The sequence below is a fragment of the Dipodomys merriami genome, unplaced genomic scaffold (genome assembly GCF_024711535.1).
Source record: "Dipodomys merriami isolate MVZ:Mamm:240054 unplaced genomic scaffold, mDipMer1.0.p SCAF_27, whole genome shotgun sequence".
Lineage (NCBI taxonomy): Eukaryota > Metazoa > Chordata > Mammalia > Rodentia > Heteromyidae > Dipodomys > Dipodomys merriami.
The window spans coordinates 9,097,449-9,116,802 of record NW_027204159.1 but is presented as its reverse complement, the minus strand read 5'-3'; the positions used below and the strand labels follow the sequence as shown (position 1 = coordinate 9,116,802).

Genomic DNA, 19,354 nt, shown 5'->3' with positions numbered 1-19,354 from the left:
AAATTAAGCAGGCAGCGGCTCCAGCTTATCCAATCATGTGTCTGGCACAGAGTGACTCTTGATTACTTGTTGAATGATGTATGAATGAATGGATAGGTAAACAAACACTTTAGATAAAACAATAAAGACAAGAGTCCCCCTTATCTATATTGGAGCTCCAGGCAGAATTATATTATGAAAAAGTAGTTCTATTATACACATTCAAAGTCTGGAAGGTAGAGCATAAAAGTAGATCATGTACATTCCCTGCACACCAGCTACTAGTGGATTTATAGGGAAGAAATAATGTTGAGAGGGTTAAGAGAAAGGAGAGATGGCCTAAGGAAGTTGAAATTATGGCTGCGACTGGTCTTGAATACATTGCACTACTGTATCCCCACCCAATGCCTAAAACCAGTCAGTCTCCAAATACCAGGCAAAACTTTCGGTCTAGGCATTTCCAAGGCAGAAAACAGAAAGTTCTCACCAAATTCCCAAAGGAATATGTGACCTATAAAAGGTTATGTAGCACTGATCTAAAGCACTGTCTAAAATGCCACCAACATAGGCTTAGTCACAGGAAATCTGAACTTCAGTGCTTTCATTTTGTAGCCAAGGATATAGAAAGACATAGAAGTGACTTGCCTGAGTTTATATGGCAGGCTTGTGTCCAAGCCAGGTTCTGGATCTGAGATTTAGGTTAGTGTTCTAATATGTGAAAGACTTTTAACCTGGTCCGCTGTGGGGCTTACGGATCTATAAACCTGCTGAGTTGCATGCAAAATCAAGAGGACATGTTTTTCTTTGGGAAAGAATGGGTGCTTTTATCGGATTCCCAAAGGGGTCTCTGACCTAAATAAAATTCAGGACCATGGCAGTCCTCTAGCTCTGTCCCTGCGTAGCACAGAGAACTCTTGGGAAGAGCTGCTCTCTGGTCAAGAGAGAAGAGTAATGTGAGGCTGGTGCTACATATCCCTTCCTAGCACGCTGACACCAGCATTTTCCGAATAACAGGCTGAGCATGAGACAGTGCATATGGTGACAGAACTGGGTGTGCTGAACAGGAAGGTTACAGAAACTTCTTGACATCAGCCAAGATGTCAAAGCTGAGACTTTGGGCATGTTCAAAACAGTTTCCACCAAGATGGGCTCTGTCCCCTGGGAGATGAAGAAGCAGGCGAGCCAGCAAGCACTCAGTTAAATGTCGTCTTAATTTGGAAGCACAGAGGGACTTTTTTTTTTTTTTTTTTTTTATCAATAGTCAGCACCAAGAGTGTAATGCAGTGTTCACTTGGAGCCTGGGGGCAGCTCAGAGATTGACAGGCAGTCTTCTCATCTGTCATCCAACTTTAGCCTGGCAGCTCACTGACCCTACCTCTCCTCTGGCTGAACTAACAATGAGATGGCAACTGCCACCCTTGGGATTCTGGAGAGAGCCAAATCCTAAGAAGAAGATAGGAGGAGGGGCGGGGGTAGGGGGAAGGCTCAGAGCACCTGGCACATAATGTGCACCTAGAAAATAGCTCAGTGTTTTATAGCCCCTACTAACTACTGGGCACAATGTAATAGGATTACACACATAAACATTCACTCAACGAACATGTTGCATGTGCTGGACAATATCTTAAGTGCTAGTAGCACAAGGACCAACAGTAGGGGAACATTCATTCGACATTTACTTATGTGCTGTGATTTGGGTGGAGGGAGATGCACACATCATTCTCATTTATTAAACAAATTTTCACTCAACATCTACTAAGTGCCCACAAGGGATTCACACTGAAGATCTAATGAACCAAATGGCTTTGCTTCCCTCATAGTGTCAGCTTCATGGGAAAAACATTCCAGAGAGGGAAACCAAAGCAGCAGAGCTTTGGTCAAAGGTCTCACAGCTGAGGACATAAGGCCCAAACTTTGGATCTCCAGCATCCGGAGCCGGCTGACCCTGCTTTGGGGCCATCTCCTTGTCCTCTCTCAGTTTCCTCTGCGGGTACTGATGATGAGTCATTAATACCAGAATTTTAATGGCAGAGACACAGTAGTTGCTAGATCTACCCATGAAGCTGTCCCCTGGGGCTGTATGGAGCCTGAAGTGACTGCACAGCCATGGAGTTTTGGTCCCCTGACATTTCTCATGACTTCTCTTCCCTCTCCATAAGCAGAAGCTCTTCTTTTTTTAGGCTGGAAAACTTAGAAACATCCAACTTTACCTCAGGCACCCCAAACTGAGTCCACGTTTCACTCAGCAGTGGCTGGACAGGAGGGAGAGCAGTTCATCACCACAGAACACCCAGCTCTGCTGTCTGAACCATGCTGGACCCTGGGCATGGAAAGGGAACCCACAATGATACAGAAGCAGTAAGAAGCCCAGAAAGGCTCACAGACCACCTGCAGGGGGCAGGCTCCATGCTCACCTCAGCAAGGAACTCACAGGGTTAACCATGTTACTGCAGGACTTCTTGGAATCTGGCATAGCTGATGTACTATGAATCTATAAAAAGGGGATGCCAGAGCAGTGTTTACCAAATTTATTTGACCACAGAAGCTTTTTTCTTTTCTTTTCTTTTCTTTTTTTTTCCAGAGAGATTAGTGCACTGCATAGCTTACAACTGCATACTGAGCTTCTGTCCTGTACAGAGCAGTGTGCTAAGTGCTGGGACATTGGAATACAAAACCAAGGAGCACTGTCTGTGGGAGATTCAATAGGGGTGAGGTCAGTGTACAGGGTAGTCATAGGGAGATTCTACAGCCCCACTGGTGAGGGGGATGCTAGAGAGGGTGACAGGGACTACTTGAGAGAGTGGTGAAAGGTGGAAGTGGGCAACAGAGAGTGAAATGAAGACATTTCCCCCTAATTTTCCCACCTCTGACCCACCACTCTGGCTAGTCCTTCCTACTTAGTCAGCTAGACAGGGGGTATGTGCGGCTGCTCCTCAGTCCCTCCCACCCCCATCTTCAACCACATCTATGCTATTGAACTTGGGCTAACATCCAGAAGCCAGAGAACAGCTATTCACAAATTCAGTTATTGGGAGTCATTAGTGTTGCCTCAGAAATCATTTTTTTCCCTAAGTCTCTCTCTTAGAGAAGCTTTTAAGACCCTTTAAATTGGTTAATGGAGAGTTTAGAGATGAGGATGGAGCCTTGGCTTTCAGCTCTCCCTGCTCATCTCCCTATCTCTCCCCAACACACTCAAGGGCAAGAGTGATGAGATAATCCACTCTGCTTTATTAAACACTCATACATTTCTGGCTCACCTTTCCCAAATGAAGACTCACAATCTACACTCTCTGGCTCCAAGACTCCAGGAGCCTGGCCTCCATTTATTCCCTCATATCAGCAGGACAATAACAATGGTTTCACAGACAATGACTGTGAACTGGCAGATCAGAAGCCTGGGCAAGGGAGTCAGGAAGCCCACGTCCTTATCCTGGTTTAGTGACTCATACAGGTATGACCAGGGGCATCACCTGCTTCAGGGGCCAAAGTAAACAATGAGGTCTATCACAGTGAGCCACCCTACCTCAGTCCTATAGATGTGAGGGCACATACCACTGTCCTTGATCTACAGTTAAGGAAGCAATAAATCAGTCAGATCATGGCTTTACTGCCAGGTATTTAGCAGAACCAGAACTGCATTTTCGCATACTTCTTTTCTTTATGGTGTTGAGGAGGTGCTCCAGGTGTAAGGGAAGGTGAGTGGATAACTGGCCTCTTCTTTGGAACTCCAAGAATATACCGGCTGAGGAGGTTTGAAAAAGTCATGCAGACACATCCAAGCATTCAGGCAAGAAACTCCTTCCAGATCAAAGGTGAAATGAAAACAGCCATCAATCTACTGGGGATGAACAGCCTTTTAGGGTGAATGTGGGAGCTGCTCTCAGGGTGACCCAACTCAGTGTTTCTAAAGTTTCAGCCACTCTGGAATCACCTCATGATTTTTGTCACTTCTCCCGATCTATTCTTCCCTTTACTAGATGTTTTTCTTTAAAATGACTCCCCCTTCCTTTCTTTCTTTCTCTTTTCTTTCTCTTTTTTTCTTTCTTTCTTTCTTTCCTCCCTTTCTCCCTCCTTCCCTCCCTCCCTCTTTTTTGGTACCTGTTCTGGGGCTTGAACTCAGGGTTTCATGTTCTCACTTAACATTTTTGCTCATGGCTGACACTCTAGCACTTGAGTGACACCTCTATTTCTGGCTTTTTGCTGGTTAATTGGAGATAATTAATGTTCAGGTTTGTCTGCTAGGGCTGGCTTCAAATTAAGATTCTGAGATATCAGCCTCCAAAGTGGCTAGAATTATAGACATGAGCCACTAACACCTGGCCCTATTTTTTTTTAAGCTAATTTTGCAAACATCTGCAAAAACTATAGGTCAGAATGCTAGTCATATTTAATAGACTATTAAAATTGCTAAACTGCATTTATAAATCTTGTGATTTATCAGAGGTATACCGATGGGGTATTGGCAAATGACAGTGCAATCTAAATGTAGGGAAACTGAGGCAGGGAGACATAGAAGGTAAAGTAATTTGTTCAAAGATAAGGCAAGATGAAGAATAGGGTCTTTGGACTTGCCAGAATTCTGAAGTCAATACATGAATTTTTTTGGTACATAGACCAGAAATGGCTGATAAAGCATCTAAGGATCAGCTATCAGCCTACCAAGTTGGGGGAAGAAGGTCAAAGTCATTGATTATGCACTTGAGCTGGGTGGACACCTGAGCTCTTGGTGGAGTTTCTACCCTGGGAAGACATAATAACCAATCTCCTGTCTCCTGCCTCTGAGAAGTACCAGTACCTGTGCTTTATCTCACCTTAGCCAAAACCCAGTCTTACTAGACTGTTTTCCAAGGAAGGGAATGCCCTGTCAGGAGCTCCGGGACTGGTGCCAAGATGTCCTCTTCTGCATAGGAGACCCAGGTTTCCTGTGCTTGATGCGTGAGGGAGGCCTGATGTACCTGCCAGCAGGGTGTTCAGGCTGCACAGGGATGGACTGGAGAAAGACTTTGGTCCTGTCACTGTCAGGTGGCGGGGCCTTGGGGCTACAAAAAGGGATGAGAGCAACATGCATGCTTACTTGTAGGGCATTTTCAGACTCCAACTTTATAATAGGGATTTCTTAAAATACCTGGTTCCCCCTGGCCTTGTCAATCCAGTCTGGCCCAGAGACTCAGGGGTGAGCAGAGTTCTCAGAGCCCTAAAAATGGTGGACACTGACAGCCTCAGAGCACTGACTCTCCTAAAGAGTCATAGAGCATCAGGCTAGCCATTTGTTGAGTATCTCTTGAGCTATCCCTCCAGCCCCGTTTTTGTTATGTTTTTCAGATAGATTTTCACCATTGTTACTGCTTTCTAAATAGTTGGGAGTTGCAGGCATGTGCTACCATGCTGGGCCTAAACTTTTATTTTTTTACTTACTACTTGAGATAGGTTTTTTTTGGGGGGGGGTGGGGGGGTCTGGTCATGGGGCCTGAACTCTGGGCCTGGGCGCTGTCCCTCAGCTCTTCGGCTCAAGGCTAACGCTCTTCCACTTGAGCCACAGTGCCACTTTCGGCTTTTTTCTTTATGTGGTGCTGAGGAATCGAACCCAGGGCCTCAGGCATGCAAGGCAAGTGCTCTACCACTGAGCCACCTTCCCAGCCCCTTGAGATAGGTTTTTGCTATGTAGTTGAGGCTGTCTTTGAAGTCATGATCCTTCTGCCTTACTTCCTAAGTGCTGAGATTAGATATGTATATCCTTCTCTCCCTCCTTACACCAAGGCGATGAGTTAGAAAGAACTGTTATCCTTATTTTTAGAGGTGAAGAAATTGATACTTGGATTGAGTAAAGTTAAAGGAGTTAAAACTCGGGTTTCTCTCACTTGAAAAACTGCTACTAGGACAGCTAGAAATGACAAGGAGACTAGAAACTGCTACACTTCCCCCTCACAGAATGGTGTCACAGAATGGTGATTTCAGGAAGTCTGCCAAGGGTTTGTTGTGCATTTGTACCTGCTGCCTCCACGGAAAAGAGAGTCCGAAGCCTCTGCTGGGCGGGTTCATTTCCGAGAGCCGCTGACTGCTGGTAACATCTCACAGCCTCTCCCAGATTCCTCTGCACACCAAGGCCCTTCTCATAGCAAATTCCCAAGTGGTACCTGCTCTGTGAATCCTGAAGGAGAAAATACACATACAGACACACAGGACTAAGAACCTGAAATGCTTAGTCAGGAGGAAGATGGAGTTAGGCATGCTGGGGCTTCATTCATGCAGGATCAAGACCAGCCTGGGTCTGCCCCATTATGAAATATCAGAAGCCTGGTACTTGCCCAACCCCAAGGAGATGCCAACTAGAGTGGGGTGGCAGCTTCTCTCATTCATTGAAGCTGGCTGAAAGAAAGCTGCAGGAAGACTCAGCCCAGTATGTGAAACCTGGAAGTTGAGCTCCTGCCTTCTCTTGAAACAGTAGGGGACAGGGTGACTGGCAGCCACCCAAAGGTTCTGTATGCCTTCCTGAGTCTGCATGAGGGGACTACGAAGCAGAATGGACAGAGTAAGGGCTATGCTCTGGGTCCTTTCTTCTCTCACTGAGAACACAGTTTCTTCTCCTTCTGAGTGCCTGCAGGGTGAGGCATGAGAAGTCATGTCTCCACAGCCAGCCTGACTGGGCTCCAACCTTCATGTTACCCCTTACTAGCCAGGTAACCTCTCTGTGTCTCAATTTCTCAATAAAATGGTGACAATAATAGTACTGCCTATACTGTGTTACCATGTGAAAAGTGCTTAGATGACTGTTATTGTTAGTATAATCCCCTGTGGCTGCCTGCACCACTGGGCTCCTCTTTTTTTTTTTTTTTGTCAGTGGGGCTTGAACTCTGAGGCCTGGGCACTATCCCTCAGCTCTTCAGCTTAAGGCGAGCGCTCTACCACTTGAGCCACAGCACCACTTCCGGTTTTCTAGTGGCTTATTGGAGATAAGAGTCTCACGGACTTTCCTGCCCAGGCTGGCTTTGAACCGTGATCCTTATCTCAGCCTCCTGAGTAGCTAGGATTACAGGTGTAAGCCACCAGCACCCGGCTGGGCTCTCCCTTTTTACTGGAACATTTTCATCATATCCTACCTCTCAACTTAAAAAAAAAACAAAAAAAAAAAACAAGCAAAAAACAGGCCAGACACTGGTGGTTCATTCCTGTAATCCTAACTACTCAGGAGGCTGAGATCTGAGGATCATGGTTTGAAGACAGCCTGGGCAGGAAAGTTCATGAGACTTTTATCTCCAATTAACTGGGGCTCAAAGTGGTAGAGCACTATGGGGCTGGGAAGGTGGCTCAGTGGTAGAGCACTTGCCTTGCATGCCTGAGGCCCTGGGTTCAATTCCTCAGCACCACATAAGCAAAAAAGAAAAAACCGGAAGTGGCACTGTGGCTCAAGTGGTAGAGCGCTAGCCTTGAGCTGAAGAGCTGAGGGACAGCACCCAGGCCCAGAGTTCAGGCCCCATGACTGGACCCCCCCCCCCCAAAAAAAAAGAAGTGGTAGAGCACTAGCTTTGAGCAAAAAAAAAAAAAAAAAAAAAAGCTCAGGGATAGCATCCAAGCTCTGAGTGCAAGCCTCATAAACTGCTAAACAACAACAACAAAAACCAACAACATTCTGTGGACTGCAAACCATGGTCCCATTTCCCCTTGGAATCAAATTTCTGCTACACATTCTGTCCTCATTTCTGTGATAGGCAGGCCAATGTCTCTGCAAGAAATACAGTAGACTTAAAAGGCTACAGGACTCCACAGTGGACATATGTAAGGGTAGCAATACACTCCTGTAACACTGTTCAGAACTCACCCAGGAAGACACAGCTCTTTGTAGGATGAAAGTGTGAGGTCTGGGTTTCAACACAATACTCCACAACAGGTGACAGACATCTCTGAGCGCACTTCTCTTCTCAGCATGCTGGCCTGACCCCAATAGGCTGCCCATCCTGAGGAAGGCTTTGGGGTTCTTTCAAGGAAAAGCAGGCTACAGATGGCAATATCCTCTGCTCCCTTTTTTGTGCTGGTATTGGAGCTTGAACTCAGGGCCTAGACTCTGTCCCTTAGCTTTTGTGCTCAAGGCTGGTGCTTTACCACTTAGCCACAGCTCTACTTCGGACTTTTTAGTGGTTAACTGGAGATAAGAGTCTCATAGACTTTCCTGCTCAGACTAGTTTTGAACAGAGATCTCTCGAGTAGTAGCTAGGATTACAGGTGTGAGCTACTGACACCTGGTATCTGACCCCTTTTGACAGTGGGTATGGATACTTCAGGCAACACAGAACGGATAAGGAAAAGTATCCTGATACAGGGCAATCAATGAACATATGCTGCTTGCTCTAATCCAGGCCAGAATTACTTCCAAGTGCAACCGAAGCTACCTAGTGGTGTAACATACATGAGAGTCCAGCAAACCATGGAGCATGTTCTTGGTGCTACATGATGACATAAGCACAAACCATTTTGGCACTAACCTGCACTAACCATTTCTTCCCCTCATACTACTCACATACATCCCATGAAACTAATTTTCAGTGGAACAAACGTTCAAGTTCAACACCCCTGTTCACAGACAAATAAACATCTGTCTTTCCACAAACTGTTCAGTGTGTCCACCTTATGAATCTGACTTCCAGCCACCACTAGTAACGATGCACCAATCATGAGTATAGCTTACAGTGTAGGTTCATGAAAGTTATCTCAGTTACATTCTGAACCTCCCAACAACTGTGAAGTGATAGATGGGTAAAGTAGAATTATTCTGTGCATTTGAAAGATGAGACAGAAACTTGAATGACAAAGTAGCCACCCAGCATTGCAATAGGAAATGTTTAAGGTGGCTGAATGGGTAGGAGCCCTACTTTGTAGCCCTTAGCAATTCTGAAACAAATATTCCCAATACAGCTGATTTTAAACATCAGCATACCATGGAACCTGCCCAAGATCACGCGGTAAGTCGGAGGACTTAAGGCTTCCTTCTACCTCATGCTGTCCTATTAAACACAGAACTCAGAATAGGTTCCCAAGTCTGTTCTGTCAGACTCCATCCCAATGTGCCTGATATCAGAGTGCTCATACCCCATTATTGGCTGCAAGCCAAAGATATTTCACAGCATTCTGCTCGTCCAGGTATGGCTCCTTGGTGAAAAGCACTCCGAGGAAAGCTTGGGCCTGTAGTCAAGGAGGAGAAAAATGCATCTTGGTCACTTTCAAGCTCCATGTGCCCCAGACACCTAGGGCTGACACCAGCAATGGCACATACCTCTCTCAAGCCTGAGTCTGCAGCCTGCACCAGCATGGACACTGCCCTCTGCTGCTCAGGGTGCCACGAGGAGGTGGGGTCTTGCAGCAAGCACCTGGCATAGCGGTACTGAGCCAGTCGATGACCCTGTTTAGCAGCCAGTTGGTAATACAGAATCGCCTGAGGCAAAGGGAGAAATACCCAGTCTTCTGGTAAGGGCCTTTGTAAAGCAATTTTTTTTAAAAAAACGAACAATTTTAATTAAATAATATGTAATCATTATAGATTAATCTGATAAGCCGGGCTGGGAAGGTGGCTCAGTGGTAGAGCGCTTGCCTTGCATGCCTGAGGCCCCGGGTTCGATTCCTCAGCACCACATAAGCAAAAAGAAAAAAGCCGGAAGTGGCACTGTGGCTCAAGTGGTAGAGCGCTAGCCTTGAGCTGAAGAGCTGAGGGACAGCGCCCACGCCCAGAGTTCAGGCCCCATGACCGGACCCAAAAAAAAAAAATCTGAAAAGCCAAAATTTACAAAGTTAACTGTTTAAGACTGGATGTTGAAATGTACAAGAAACCTTTGGACTCAGGAGGGTGTGGCAGGAGGACCATAAGTCTGATGCCAGCTTGCACTACACAACAAGATCTTATCTCAAAAAGCAACCTTACCCAAAAAGAGCTACAAAAAAGAAACGAGCCAGGCACCAGTGGCTCATGTCTGTAATTATAGCTATGCAGGAGGCTGCAATCTGAGGATTTGAAGCCAGCTTAGGCCAGAAAGTCTGTCTTCAATAAACAACCAAAATAGCTGGAAGTAGAGATGTGGCTCAAGTAGTAAGTGCTAGCATTGAGCAAAAGAAATTCAAGGACAGTGCCCAGGCCCTCAGTTCAAACCCTAGGACCTGCACAAAAAAAAAAAAAAAAAAAAAGGGTGGAGGAGAGAGAAATGAAAGAATACAAACAAAAAAATTCCAACAAATTCTGCCTCCTGAAGATCATTCCCTATTAAAATTTTAGTGTACATTTTGCAAAGTTTCCCATCCGTATCCATGTTACATATATACATTGTATATACATTCATTGGCACACTGTATACATATTGACACATATATATTATAAACACTATATACACATTTACAAACTTTATATATTGTATAGACATTATATACACAAATATAAACATTTACAAACATGTTTTATGCCTTACATACAGGTATATACACATACATACACACATATAAGAGATTTGGATTATAGTACTCTTATATTGTAACCATTTTCTTTTTAGCTTAATATACCATGAATATCTTCCCTGCCAATAAATAGTACATACTCAGCACATAATTTCTAAGGCCATGTAGATGTAATAAACCAATTCTCTACTGAAAGGACTTTAACTTGCTTTCCTTTTTTTTGCCTTTGTCTACAACTTGAAGAAACATATCCCTGTGTAAGGCATCTTTGTGCACTTATCTTACCCTTTTACAATTAATTGAAAGTGCTGTTCTTGGCTGTGAAGTTACTGCTGTAAAGAAGAAAGGCAAGATCCTGCCCTCCCTGGGTATGCGTGTGTGAACAAAGGCACACATGCCAGCATTGGGAATTGAACTTAGGGCCTTCTCATTCTTTTCTTTGTTCAAGGTTGGCATTCCAACACTTAAGCTATGCCTCCACTTCTGTTTTTCTGCAGGCTAACTGGAGTTAAGAGTTGCCTCCCCAGGCTGGCTATGAACCCAGGTCTTTAGATCTCAGCCTCCTGAGTAGTTAGGATTACAGGCATGAGCCACTGACATATAGCTGTGTGTGTGTGTGTGTGTGTCATATATCTGTGTGTGTGTGTGATTTCATAACCTAAGCTAGCCTTGAACTCACAAGCCTTCTGAGAGCTGGAATTACAGGTGTGGACCACCAGGCCCAGCAGGTGCTTCTTTCTTATGTTTCCCTCTCAGCTGGGTTGCAACCAAGTTAGAGAGTGTAGAGACTTTCCCCTGTCCCTGACCAGTGCTCATTTCTGAAGGTCACTGGGCAGCTCACTCCAGAGTAAGGTCCTAGGGAAGAAGGATCAATACCTTGCTGAGGTCCCTAGACGTGCCTCTGCCATGCTCATGACACAAGCCCATGTTGTATTGTGCTTTGCTGTATCCACGGTCTGCAGCTTTTTGGAAGTAAGTAAAGGCTGCCATGTAGTCCCCATTCTTCATGTTCTCTGTTCCTGTAAAAAAAAAAAAAAAAAAAAGCACAGGGTACAAAACTCCCAGCTCTCTATCTGATGTGAACTTCCATACCCTCAGACAGGCACTCACAGGCTCCCTATTTCACCCCAGGTTTCTCCTATCTTCTTTGTGCTGGACACTGGCATGTATTTCATCCTCCACAGCTGCCTGGTGGCTGTGGACTGACAATTCAGGGGACTCTGACTGGTATAAACCAGTCCTCTGGGCAGTAGCTCTCCTTCTGATCTTTGGGAAAACCCCTCCTTGTGCTGCCATTCAATGTCCTGTGTTTCTCCCAACCAATCAGACTTTTCAGGAGTCTGAACAGTGATCAGGTTGGGACAAGAAGAGAAAATGGCTCTTGTAAATTTATTCCGACAGCAGCAGTCTGGAGACAGTGTCTGCTAGTTGCTGCTCCCAGGTCTCTAGAGCTTCCCTGATTCCAGTCCTTTTGAGACTTGACAGGTCAAGAGATAACAACATATCCTTTTAGGCTTTTAGCTAAGTAGGTTTAGGATGCCTATAACTAACAAACTCTGACATAGTGATACTGTTTATCTTGTCTTGAGGAAACCAAAGGCGGCACCAAATAGAAACTTGAATGCAAGTGTGACTGACTCCAGGCTCTTGACACTGCCCAAACAAAAAGGAAAAAGGAAAGGTACCAAGCTGTCAATTCTCAACTTTTCTCAGATTAGCTCTTCCTAGGACTCTTCTTTCTACCTCTAGCACTATAGCCCCTCAATCCAGTTACTGCTCTAGAATCTTCAGGCCACACTCAAACTCTGCAATGTTTCTGATACTTTCTTAATATACCATGCCTTTGTCTATGAACTAAGCTGTTTCAAAAGTACAAGTCCTCAATTAGACAGTAAAATCCCAGAGGCAAGGCAGAAAAAGAATGTGAGAGAAGTAACTTTGCATAGGGTGAAAGCTCTATACAAATGCAAAATATGATCATAGCTTATGCTGCCTTTGTGTTCTGCCACAGCACTTAACACTTGCTGAATAAATGAATATATGAATGAAGGAATGGCCAAGAAAAATCTGAGAAGAGCCTGCCCGTCAACATCACAGAAAGCTAATGAGGAAGCAGCCAGGTTTCATTCAACTAGCAATGAATTACAGCTGCCTCCCTGCTGCCTGAAGCTCACTGTCCAGGGTTCATAGCGCCCTCTGTTCTTGGGAGACAAAGATAAGAAAAGCATTCTAGCTCATCCCCAGCTCCCATTCTGGCTCTACCAGTAAACCCACCCCTCTCTTCTCTTGGTCTCCTCTTCTACCCTCGATCAACCATCATCATGTTTTGCTTAGCTGTCAGTAAAACCCTATCTTGTCCCCTATTTCCCCTCTGGCTCCCTACAGTCCACATCAGCCTATACAACAGTCAGAGATAACTTTGACAAAGCAAATCAGATCATGTGACTACTAAACCTTTTCCTGCTTCAGTGGCTCTCTGTCACACTCAGGAAATCCATATTCTACTACAGGCCAGAAGGCCTCACTGAATATGGCCCTAGCCTGCTTCTCTGACTTCACTACCTTTTACTTCTCCTGTGACCTCTAAGTCTAGCCACTCACCTTTTTTAATGGTCTCATAATACTACCTTAGGACCTTTGCATTTGCTATTTCCCCTGCTCAGAAAGCTCTGGCTCCAGATGGAACATTAAGTAGCTTGTCTTTGTCAGTTGTCTTTCTTTCAGTAAAGACTTCCAAATGCAAACTTGTTCCCTGCTGAATGAAGTAGAATCTATCTATCTATCTATCGTATTTACTCCCATTTGAAATTGTTTGTCACTTTTCTGTTTTTGTTTTCTTCAACTCCTATGTGAATATCATGAGAGTGAGGACAATGACTACAGGATTGCTGTTCCCCAGCACCTTTTCTAAGGCCAAGTAAATAGGGATTGTTCAGTGTTTTCTGAATGAATACCACCAACCTGCTCACTCAACCCTCGCAGATGCTGTTGGGAATCTGGCACCTGCAATATGAGCCAAATCACTGCCGAGCCAGGACCAACAATAGTGGCATGCGGAGTTTCTAGGCAGAAGTAAAATTCCCACTCACGTACCTGAGGGCCTGCTCCAAACCTCCCAAGCCTACTCATTCTTGAGTGTGATGGAGAATGCCAATTGTGCCCTCATATGTACTCTCTCCTACTCACACAGTATCAGGACTTGCCAATAAGTCTATGGTCATGCATTTCTCAGTCTCCCTCCAGCTTCTGTAACTCCTCAGAAGTACAACTTCCAGGTCACAACCTTAGAAGGATGGGGTAGTTCTTTAGCTTCCCAGCTGATGAGACCTCAACATGATAGTCTGAAGAAGAGCTGAACACTCAGATGCCATTGAGCCATCATGCTAGATTCAGTCTTCCTACTTGGGAAAAAAATTTTTTTTCACTACTGGGAATTCTGAACTTAGGACTTCAGACACTCTACAACTTGAGTTGCTCCAGCAGACCTTTTTTGCTTCAGCTATATTTTTGGATAGGGTTTCTCATTTTTTCCCAGGGCTAGCCTCAGACTTCAGTCCTCCTACCTCTTCTTCCCCAGTGGCTAGTATTACAAGTGTGCAACATCACTCCCAGTTAAACTTGAAATCTGTCTTGCTTAAATGTTTTCCCATTCTGTCTATATTCTACCCCTACATCCTTTCCATTTTCCCATCCTCCTGACTTGAGTCAAGACTCCCAGTTACCCAAGAAGTTGAAAGCGATGGAAACGCTGAGTTGGAAGAGTTGCTGAATGGAAGTCATGGCCTCTTCCAGGGGAAGGGCTTTTGATTTATCTTGTTCCTGGGGAAGATGAACAGGATAGGCAGGATAAAATGAAGGATGTCTGATCAGGATCACCACTTGCCCCAGGAAAGGTTATAGGGTAATACCTTGTTTTCACCAGGTGCCTGTGGCTGTACCTTGGCCTCAAAGCCACTGCTGGCTTGAAGGAAGTTCAAATCACTGGGATCTGCAAGGGAAAGGCCAGTCCAGCCTGAAAAAAGGAGCTGTGTTTCCTCTTTCCCCTTACTGTCTTCCTCTCCACGGAGTACTCCCAAAGGATGCAAAACAACTCTCAACAACCCCCAGAAAGCAAGGAACCTCCCAGGAATAACAATTCTGTTATCTGGAAATATATAGCAACAAAGTCCATCTGCCTTGGTACCCCTCTTTTATCCCAAACCTGTCCTCAGCTTCCATCCCTGCCTCCTTGAAATGAAGCCTTACCTTCCTTAGGAGAGTCCTGAGAATTAGTTGCCTTCAAGGAGCTGGGTGAAAGGGAGCTCCTGAGCTGAGATTCCAGTTCTTCCTGGCTCAGTCTGGGTTCCCTGAGGCCACTGTGTCTGGAAGCTGGGCTGTCAGGGCTGGGGAGAACATGGCTCCGCAGAGCTGGGAGGAACAGGCAAAGGAGGTCAGGTCAGAAGGGAAGCAGTTAGTTCAGCCTCAGAGACTTTACTTGCCTCTCTTGGGCTGTGGAATCAAGAGTAAGAATTATGAAACTCCTGTGATGCCTTCTTCCCACTCTTCCCCCTCCACTTCCTTTGCTGGCTTCCCTCCACTGGGGTCTCCCAGGGACCATATTTGTGCTGACCTCCTGTCATAAGCACAAATCACTGTTCTGCTTAAAATTCTTCCACTGTTAGGGAGGCATATACCTCATTCGTTGCTGTGGCTCTAGCAATAGCTTGTATTTAATAGCTTTTATTTAATAGTAACACTGGTAATGACTATCATCATCATACACATAAGAACTAATACTTCAATTAATAACTATCAAACATTTACTACATGTTAGATACTGGTCTTAGTCTTTCACACATATTAACTCATTTAAGTCTTCCCAAGAAATCCCTGTGCTGGGATTTATTATTATGTCATTTTATAGACGGAGAAACTAAGACACAGGGAAGTTAAAAGTGACTTGTTCAGGGATATGACTAGTATACAACAGTTTTGGGGCTTGAACCCCGACTCTGGAACCTCCACCATGAGGCCATATGACTTCTGCTTTATGGAAAAGAATACAAACCCAAGCAAGACTCACAACTGGCTAAGGGCTGAAGAGAAAGTCACATCCAGGGTCAGCTTAGCCTGGCTCCCTTTCCTAGGAGGTGATGGAAGGACAGACAGAGATAGATGTGGCCCCAACCATGATGGCCAGAACACTCCCTTTCCTCTGACTTTAGATAGGAAAGGCAAGGGGCTGCTGATGGCCCTTTTCCTGAGGTGTGGCAGAGATACTTCCTGGCCTAGACAAACTCCCAGCCCAGCCCTCCAGTCCCCAAGGACTGAGAACTTACAAGAGTACGGGTGCCAGCAGGGAGCAGGGAGGAAGCGCTGCAAAGGACTACGCCAAGAGCATTCTGTTTGCTGATGTCCTGCTGGCAGGGATGCCTGGAAGTGGACCTGCCTTGCCAAATGTAGGGCCAGCAAGGCCAGAGTGCCCTGAGAAAAACAGCACATGAGAAATTTGGTTCCCCCCTGTGGGCCCGCACCCCTCCATCCCCAGTCAACTCAGCCTTTCCTGACTCGTGAGGAACAGCTCTTCCACACCCCAATTTCTTCTCTGGTATATTATAATCCTTTATTTGTCTAAGGCCAGTAGCTCCTATTCATCTCTGAGCACAACAAAGACAGGGATGTATGTGCTGCTTACCATTGTATCTCTGGTGCCCAGCAGTGCTAATAAGCTTTAGTAGGGACCAAAATAAATGCATATTAAAAAAAAAAAACCAAATGCATCAGCAAGTGACTGAACCAAAAGATCAGCCACATATGCAGGGACAAGTATAAATTCCCTATTCCTCTCCTGAAGAGGATTACTCTTTAGTCTACCCCATCCTTTCTTGCCCCTCAGCCAAGGCACTCCATCACATATTTATAGATGGGGGCCAGGTTGAAGGTGTCTCTTTTTTGACAGATTCCAGAAGACCTGAGATAGTTTCCAGCTCAGTGATTGCTTGTTTTTTTTTTTCCTGTCTTTCCCTGTACTGTACACAGAAGGAATGCTTCAATACTTTTTTGTTACAACAAGCACTGTGTACCACAGCAAATAAGACAATCAAGTTAAGAAAGAAAAGAATTCAAGTATTCAAATACATAGAGTAAGTAGCAATTATGCTAAAGCATAAGGACACAAATCAGAAGATTATACTGGGCATAAGAGGGAAGAGTTCGAAAAGCCTTTCTGTAGAGCAACGTGAGAGATAATGCCTGAGGAAGAGAAAGCAGGAAGAACAGGGGCAGCTGTGCGCAGCCTTTCCATATGAGCAGTAGTGACAGAGCCCAGGGATGGCATCAGGATCTCTAGAATTCAGGCTGTCCTAGGACTCAGATCTTTGACAAAATGGGAAATGTTGTCCTTTCAGGGTATGTAATACAGAAACCAAGATAACCATATTATCCCTGTCATGGAGACATTCCAAGCTCAGCTTGGCTGATGACACCAATTTACAGATAAGAAGTGAGGCCTCAGAGGAGTTAAGTCACTTGCCCAAAGCACACAGCATAAAAGCAACATGAAGGGGAGGTGACAGACAAATATTAGGCAGTAGACTCTGTATTAGGTGCTGTTACAAGTCTTCCTAAGTGAAGCAACAAAGTGATAATATATGAATTCCAGAGTTAAATCAGAATCCTGTGTGACCTTAAGAATGTTAGCTAATATTCAAAGTCTGTTTCCACATATATAAAATGCATATTACATTTGCCTTGTAAGATTTTTGTAATTATTAGGTAAATATTATTTATAAGCTATTTATTATTATAAGCTGAATAAAAGCAATATTTATACCTACTTTCTTTTCCATGTCCCTAGTGTTTTGCAAAATGTTAAGGCAGTATATTGAATATATTAAATGAGTATCTACTGTGTGAAATGAAATAAATACACAGTAGGAGTGGGAGTGGCAACATTACCAAGAACAGACTCCAGTGCCATAGGTTTCTTGTTGTGTGGACACAGTGGGCCTTGCCCTCATCTCTAAACTAGGCATGCAGGATCTTGTTATCTACTCTGAAGGTGAATGCAAGGGCTGGAGAAGCCTTACCCATGAGATGGCATCCCACAGGGTGTTTGGGGAGACCCGAGCAGACATCCACTGCAAAGCATCCTTCCATCCATGTGACTTTGGGCCTCTGCTCCTGCTTGGGCCTTGAGGGCCAGACCTAGATGATTCAATTACAGGTTCTCAATTTCTGTCCAAAATGGAGACAAAGAGAGGCCAGTGGAGAACACAGTGAAGGAATGGCAAAGTCTCACCTGTCAAGACTGGGCACAGGGACCAGCAGGGTGGAGGAGGTTGCCTGAGACCCATCTGGGCTGGTGGGCTTGGGGGTCACCCCCCGAATGTCAGGTCCCGGAAGACGGGAGTAAACTGTTCAGAAAAAGGAACAGGGCAAGAGTGAGAAAAAGGTGATCTCAATAACTTTTTTCTCCGACCTGTGAGGGAGCCTTACCCCCAGAAATTCAGGAATCACTGGCATCTGTCTCTGCAGCGGATCTCCTCTACAGTGATTCATTTTTTGTTTGTTTTTGCAGTACTGGGATTTAAGCCCAGGCCCTCTAACATTCTAGTCAAGTGCTCTACCACTGACCATGTCCTCAGTTCTTGCAATGGTTCTTAAACCAGGGCACGCATGGAATCCTTTAGCTTAGGAGGGATTCCAGGTTGTCAATCCAGAAACAATAAAGCAGGCCTTCTTAAGGTGGAGCATCTGTATTTTGAAAAAGCTCCTCATGCAATTAAGATGCCACAGAGTGACAACCTGAGTTCTACATATACTCTCTCTTCATATTCGATGTACTTGTTTCAAAATTCACATTTTGGCTTTTTCTCCTTCTCCTCTAGTCCTCTTTCATTGGCTCCCCTTCCCAGAGTTCCACTCCTCCCCGGGGATCTAAGCTCCGCCTTCTCCCCCGACACCACCCACTCAGATTCCATCCACCCGGACTTCAAGAATGTAGCCCCGCCTCTCCGCCGCGGCCCCGCCCACTCGCGCTTTGGCGGCTGCTCCAAGCCACCCCTCCACTTAGAATCTTGGCGGCCTCCTGATGCTCTCTGTTCGGACGCCCCTTACCTCGACCCAGGAGCCCCGTGAGGCGCCACATGTCCCGGCAGGCACCATAGAATGCTCGCGGCCGAAAAAGCGAAGCGACACCGTAGGCCGGCGGCTAGAGAACCCTCCGTGGTGTCCACAGCGGCCGAGTCCTAGGACAGCCTCAGCCAGCCACAGCCAGCCAATCAGCAAGCAGCCCAACCGGAAGTAGCCTCTTAGAGAGAGGAAATAGGGGGGTGGAGCCGTGCCTAGGCCCGCGGAGGTGAGCCGTGGCAAGGGCATGGGGATGTTGGCCCGGGAAGGGCTGTGATTTCCCCTGGCGCGGGAAGCTGCTGGTGACGAGCCCTAAAGAATTGGGGCTTGGGGGCTGGGAAGGTGGCTCAGTGGTAGAGCTCTTGCCTTGCATGCCTGAGGCCCTGGGTTCGATTCCTCAGCACCACATAAGCAGAAAAGCTGGAAGTGGCGTTGTGGCTCAAGTGGTAGAGTGCTAGCCTTGAGCTGGAGAGCTGAGGGATAGTGCCCAGGCCCAGAGTTCAGGCCCACAACCGACAAAACAAAAACAAAAAATATCTTGAAAAGGTTCGGCACTCCTGCGGGCTCTGAGAGTGGAGGGGAACCTTAGGGCCTCGGGGTAGAAGCTGCAGCCTGACCCGGTTGCCCCAGGCCATGCTTTATAGATGCCAGGCCCGCCTTACTGGAAGGTGAGAAATGCTCTTAGGGGCAAGGTGTGGATTCCTCAGTTCTAGATCTGGCCCAGCTCTGCCTCCCTCGTGTAACCTCATCCTCACTCTGCTCAAAGATCTGGTTATATAAAATCATCTCTATCAGTTCCTCCTGGTCTGACAGGTCTAATGAGATTCCTCAGTTG

At 45.7% G+C, this 19,354-nt stretch overlaps 1 protein-coding gene across 3 annotated transcripts; it reads right to left on the bottom strand.

Annotated features, from left to right (window-relative positions):
* Window positions 1-3,566: 3,566 nt before the first annotated feature.
* On the bottom strand, window positions 3,567-18,653 carry Dele1 (DAP3 binding cell death enhancer 1). Of its 3 annotated transcripts, none has more exons than XM_070036274.1 (13): window positions 18,508-18,653; window positions 17,690-17,804; window positions 17,478-17,595; window positions 15,729-15,873; window positions 14,656-14,817; window positions 14,319-14,398; window positions 14,133-14,229; window positions 11,287-11,429; window positions 9,245-9,403; window positions 9,061-9,153; window positions 5,968-6,127; window positions 4,791-5,018; window positions 3,567-3,817 (listed from the first exon to the last, which is right to left on the bottom strand). In XM_070036274.1, the coding sequence occupies exons 1-12, from the start codon at window positions 18,536-18,538 to the stop codon at window positions 4,792-4,794; spliced, it is 1,530 nt and encodes a 509-aa protein (XP_069892375.1). In that variant the 5' UTR covers window positions 18,539-18,653; the 3' UTR covers window positions 3,567-3,817; window position 4,791. The 3 variants fall into 3 exon arrangements, with proteins under 3 accessions (XP_069892375.1, XP_069892376.1, XP_069892374.1); XM_070036275.1 differs by having other exon boundaries at window positions 3,567-3,814; XM_070036273.1 differs by having other exon boundaries at window positions 3,567-3,777.
* Window positions 18,654-19,354: the final 701 nt, after the last annotated feature.

Excerpts from the sequence above, each read along its gene's own strand:
- Dele1 (XM_070036274.1), bottom strand. The coding sequence starts at position 18,538 with ATGTGGCGCCTCACGGGGCTCCTGGGTCGAG. Across the intron at positions 14,818-15,728 it reads CTGCTGGCACCCGTACTCTT|CTCTGCGGAGCCATGTTCTC; the intron begins GTAAGTTCTCAG and ends TGTTCCTCCCAG. Across the intron at positions 5,019-5,967 it reads CTTTTCCGTGGAGGCAGCAG|CCCCAAGGCCCCGCCACCTG; the intron begins GTACAAATGCAC and ends CCCTTTTTGTAG.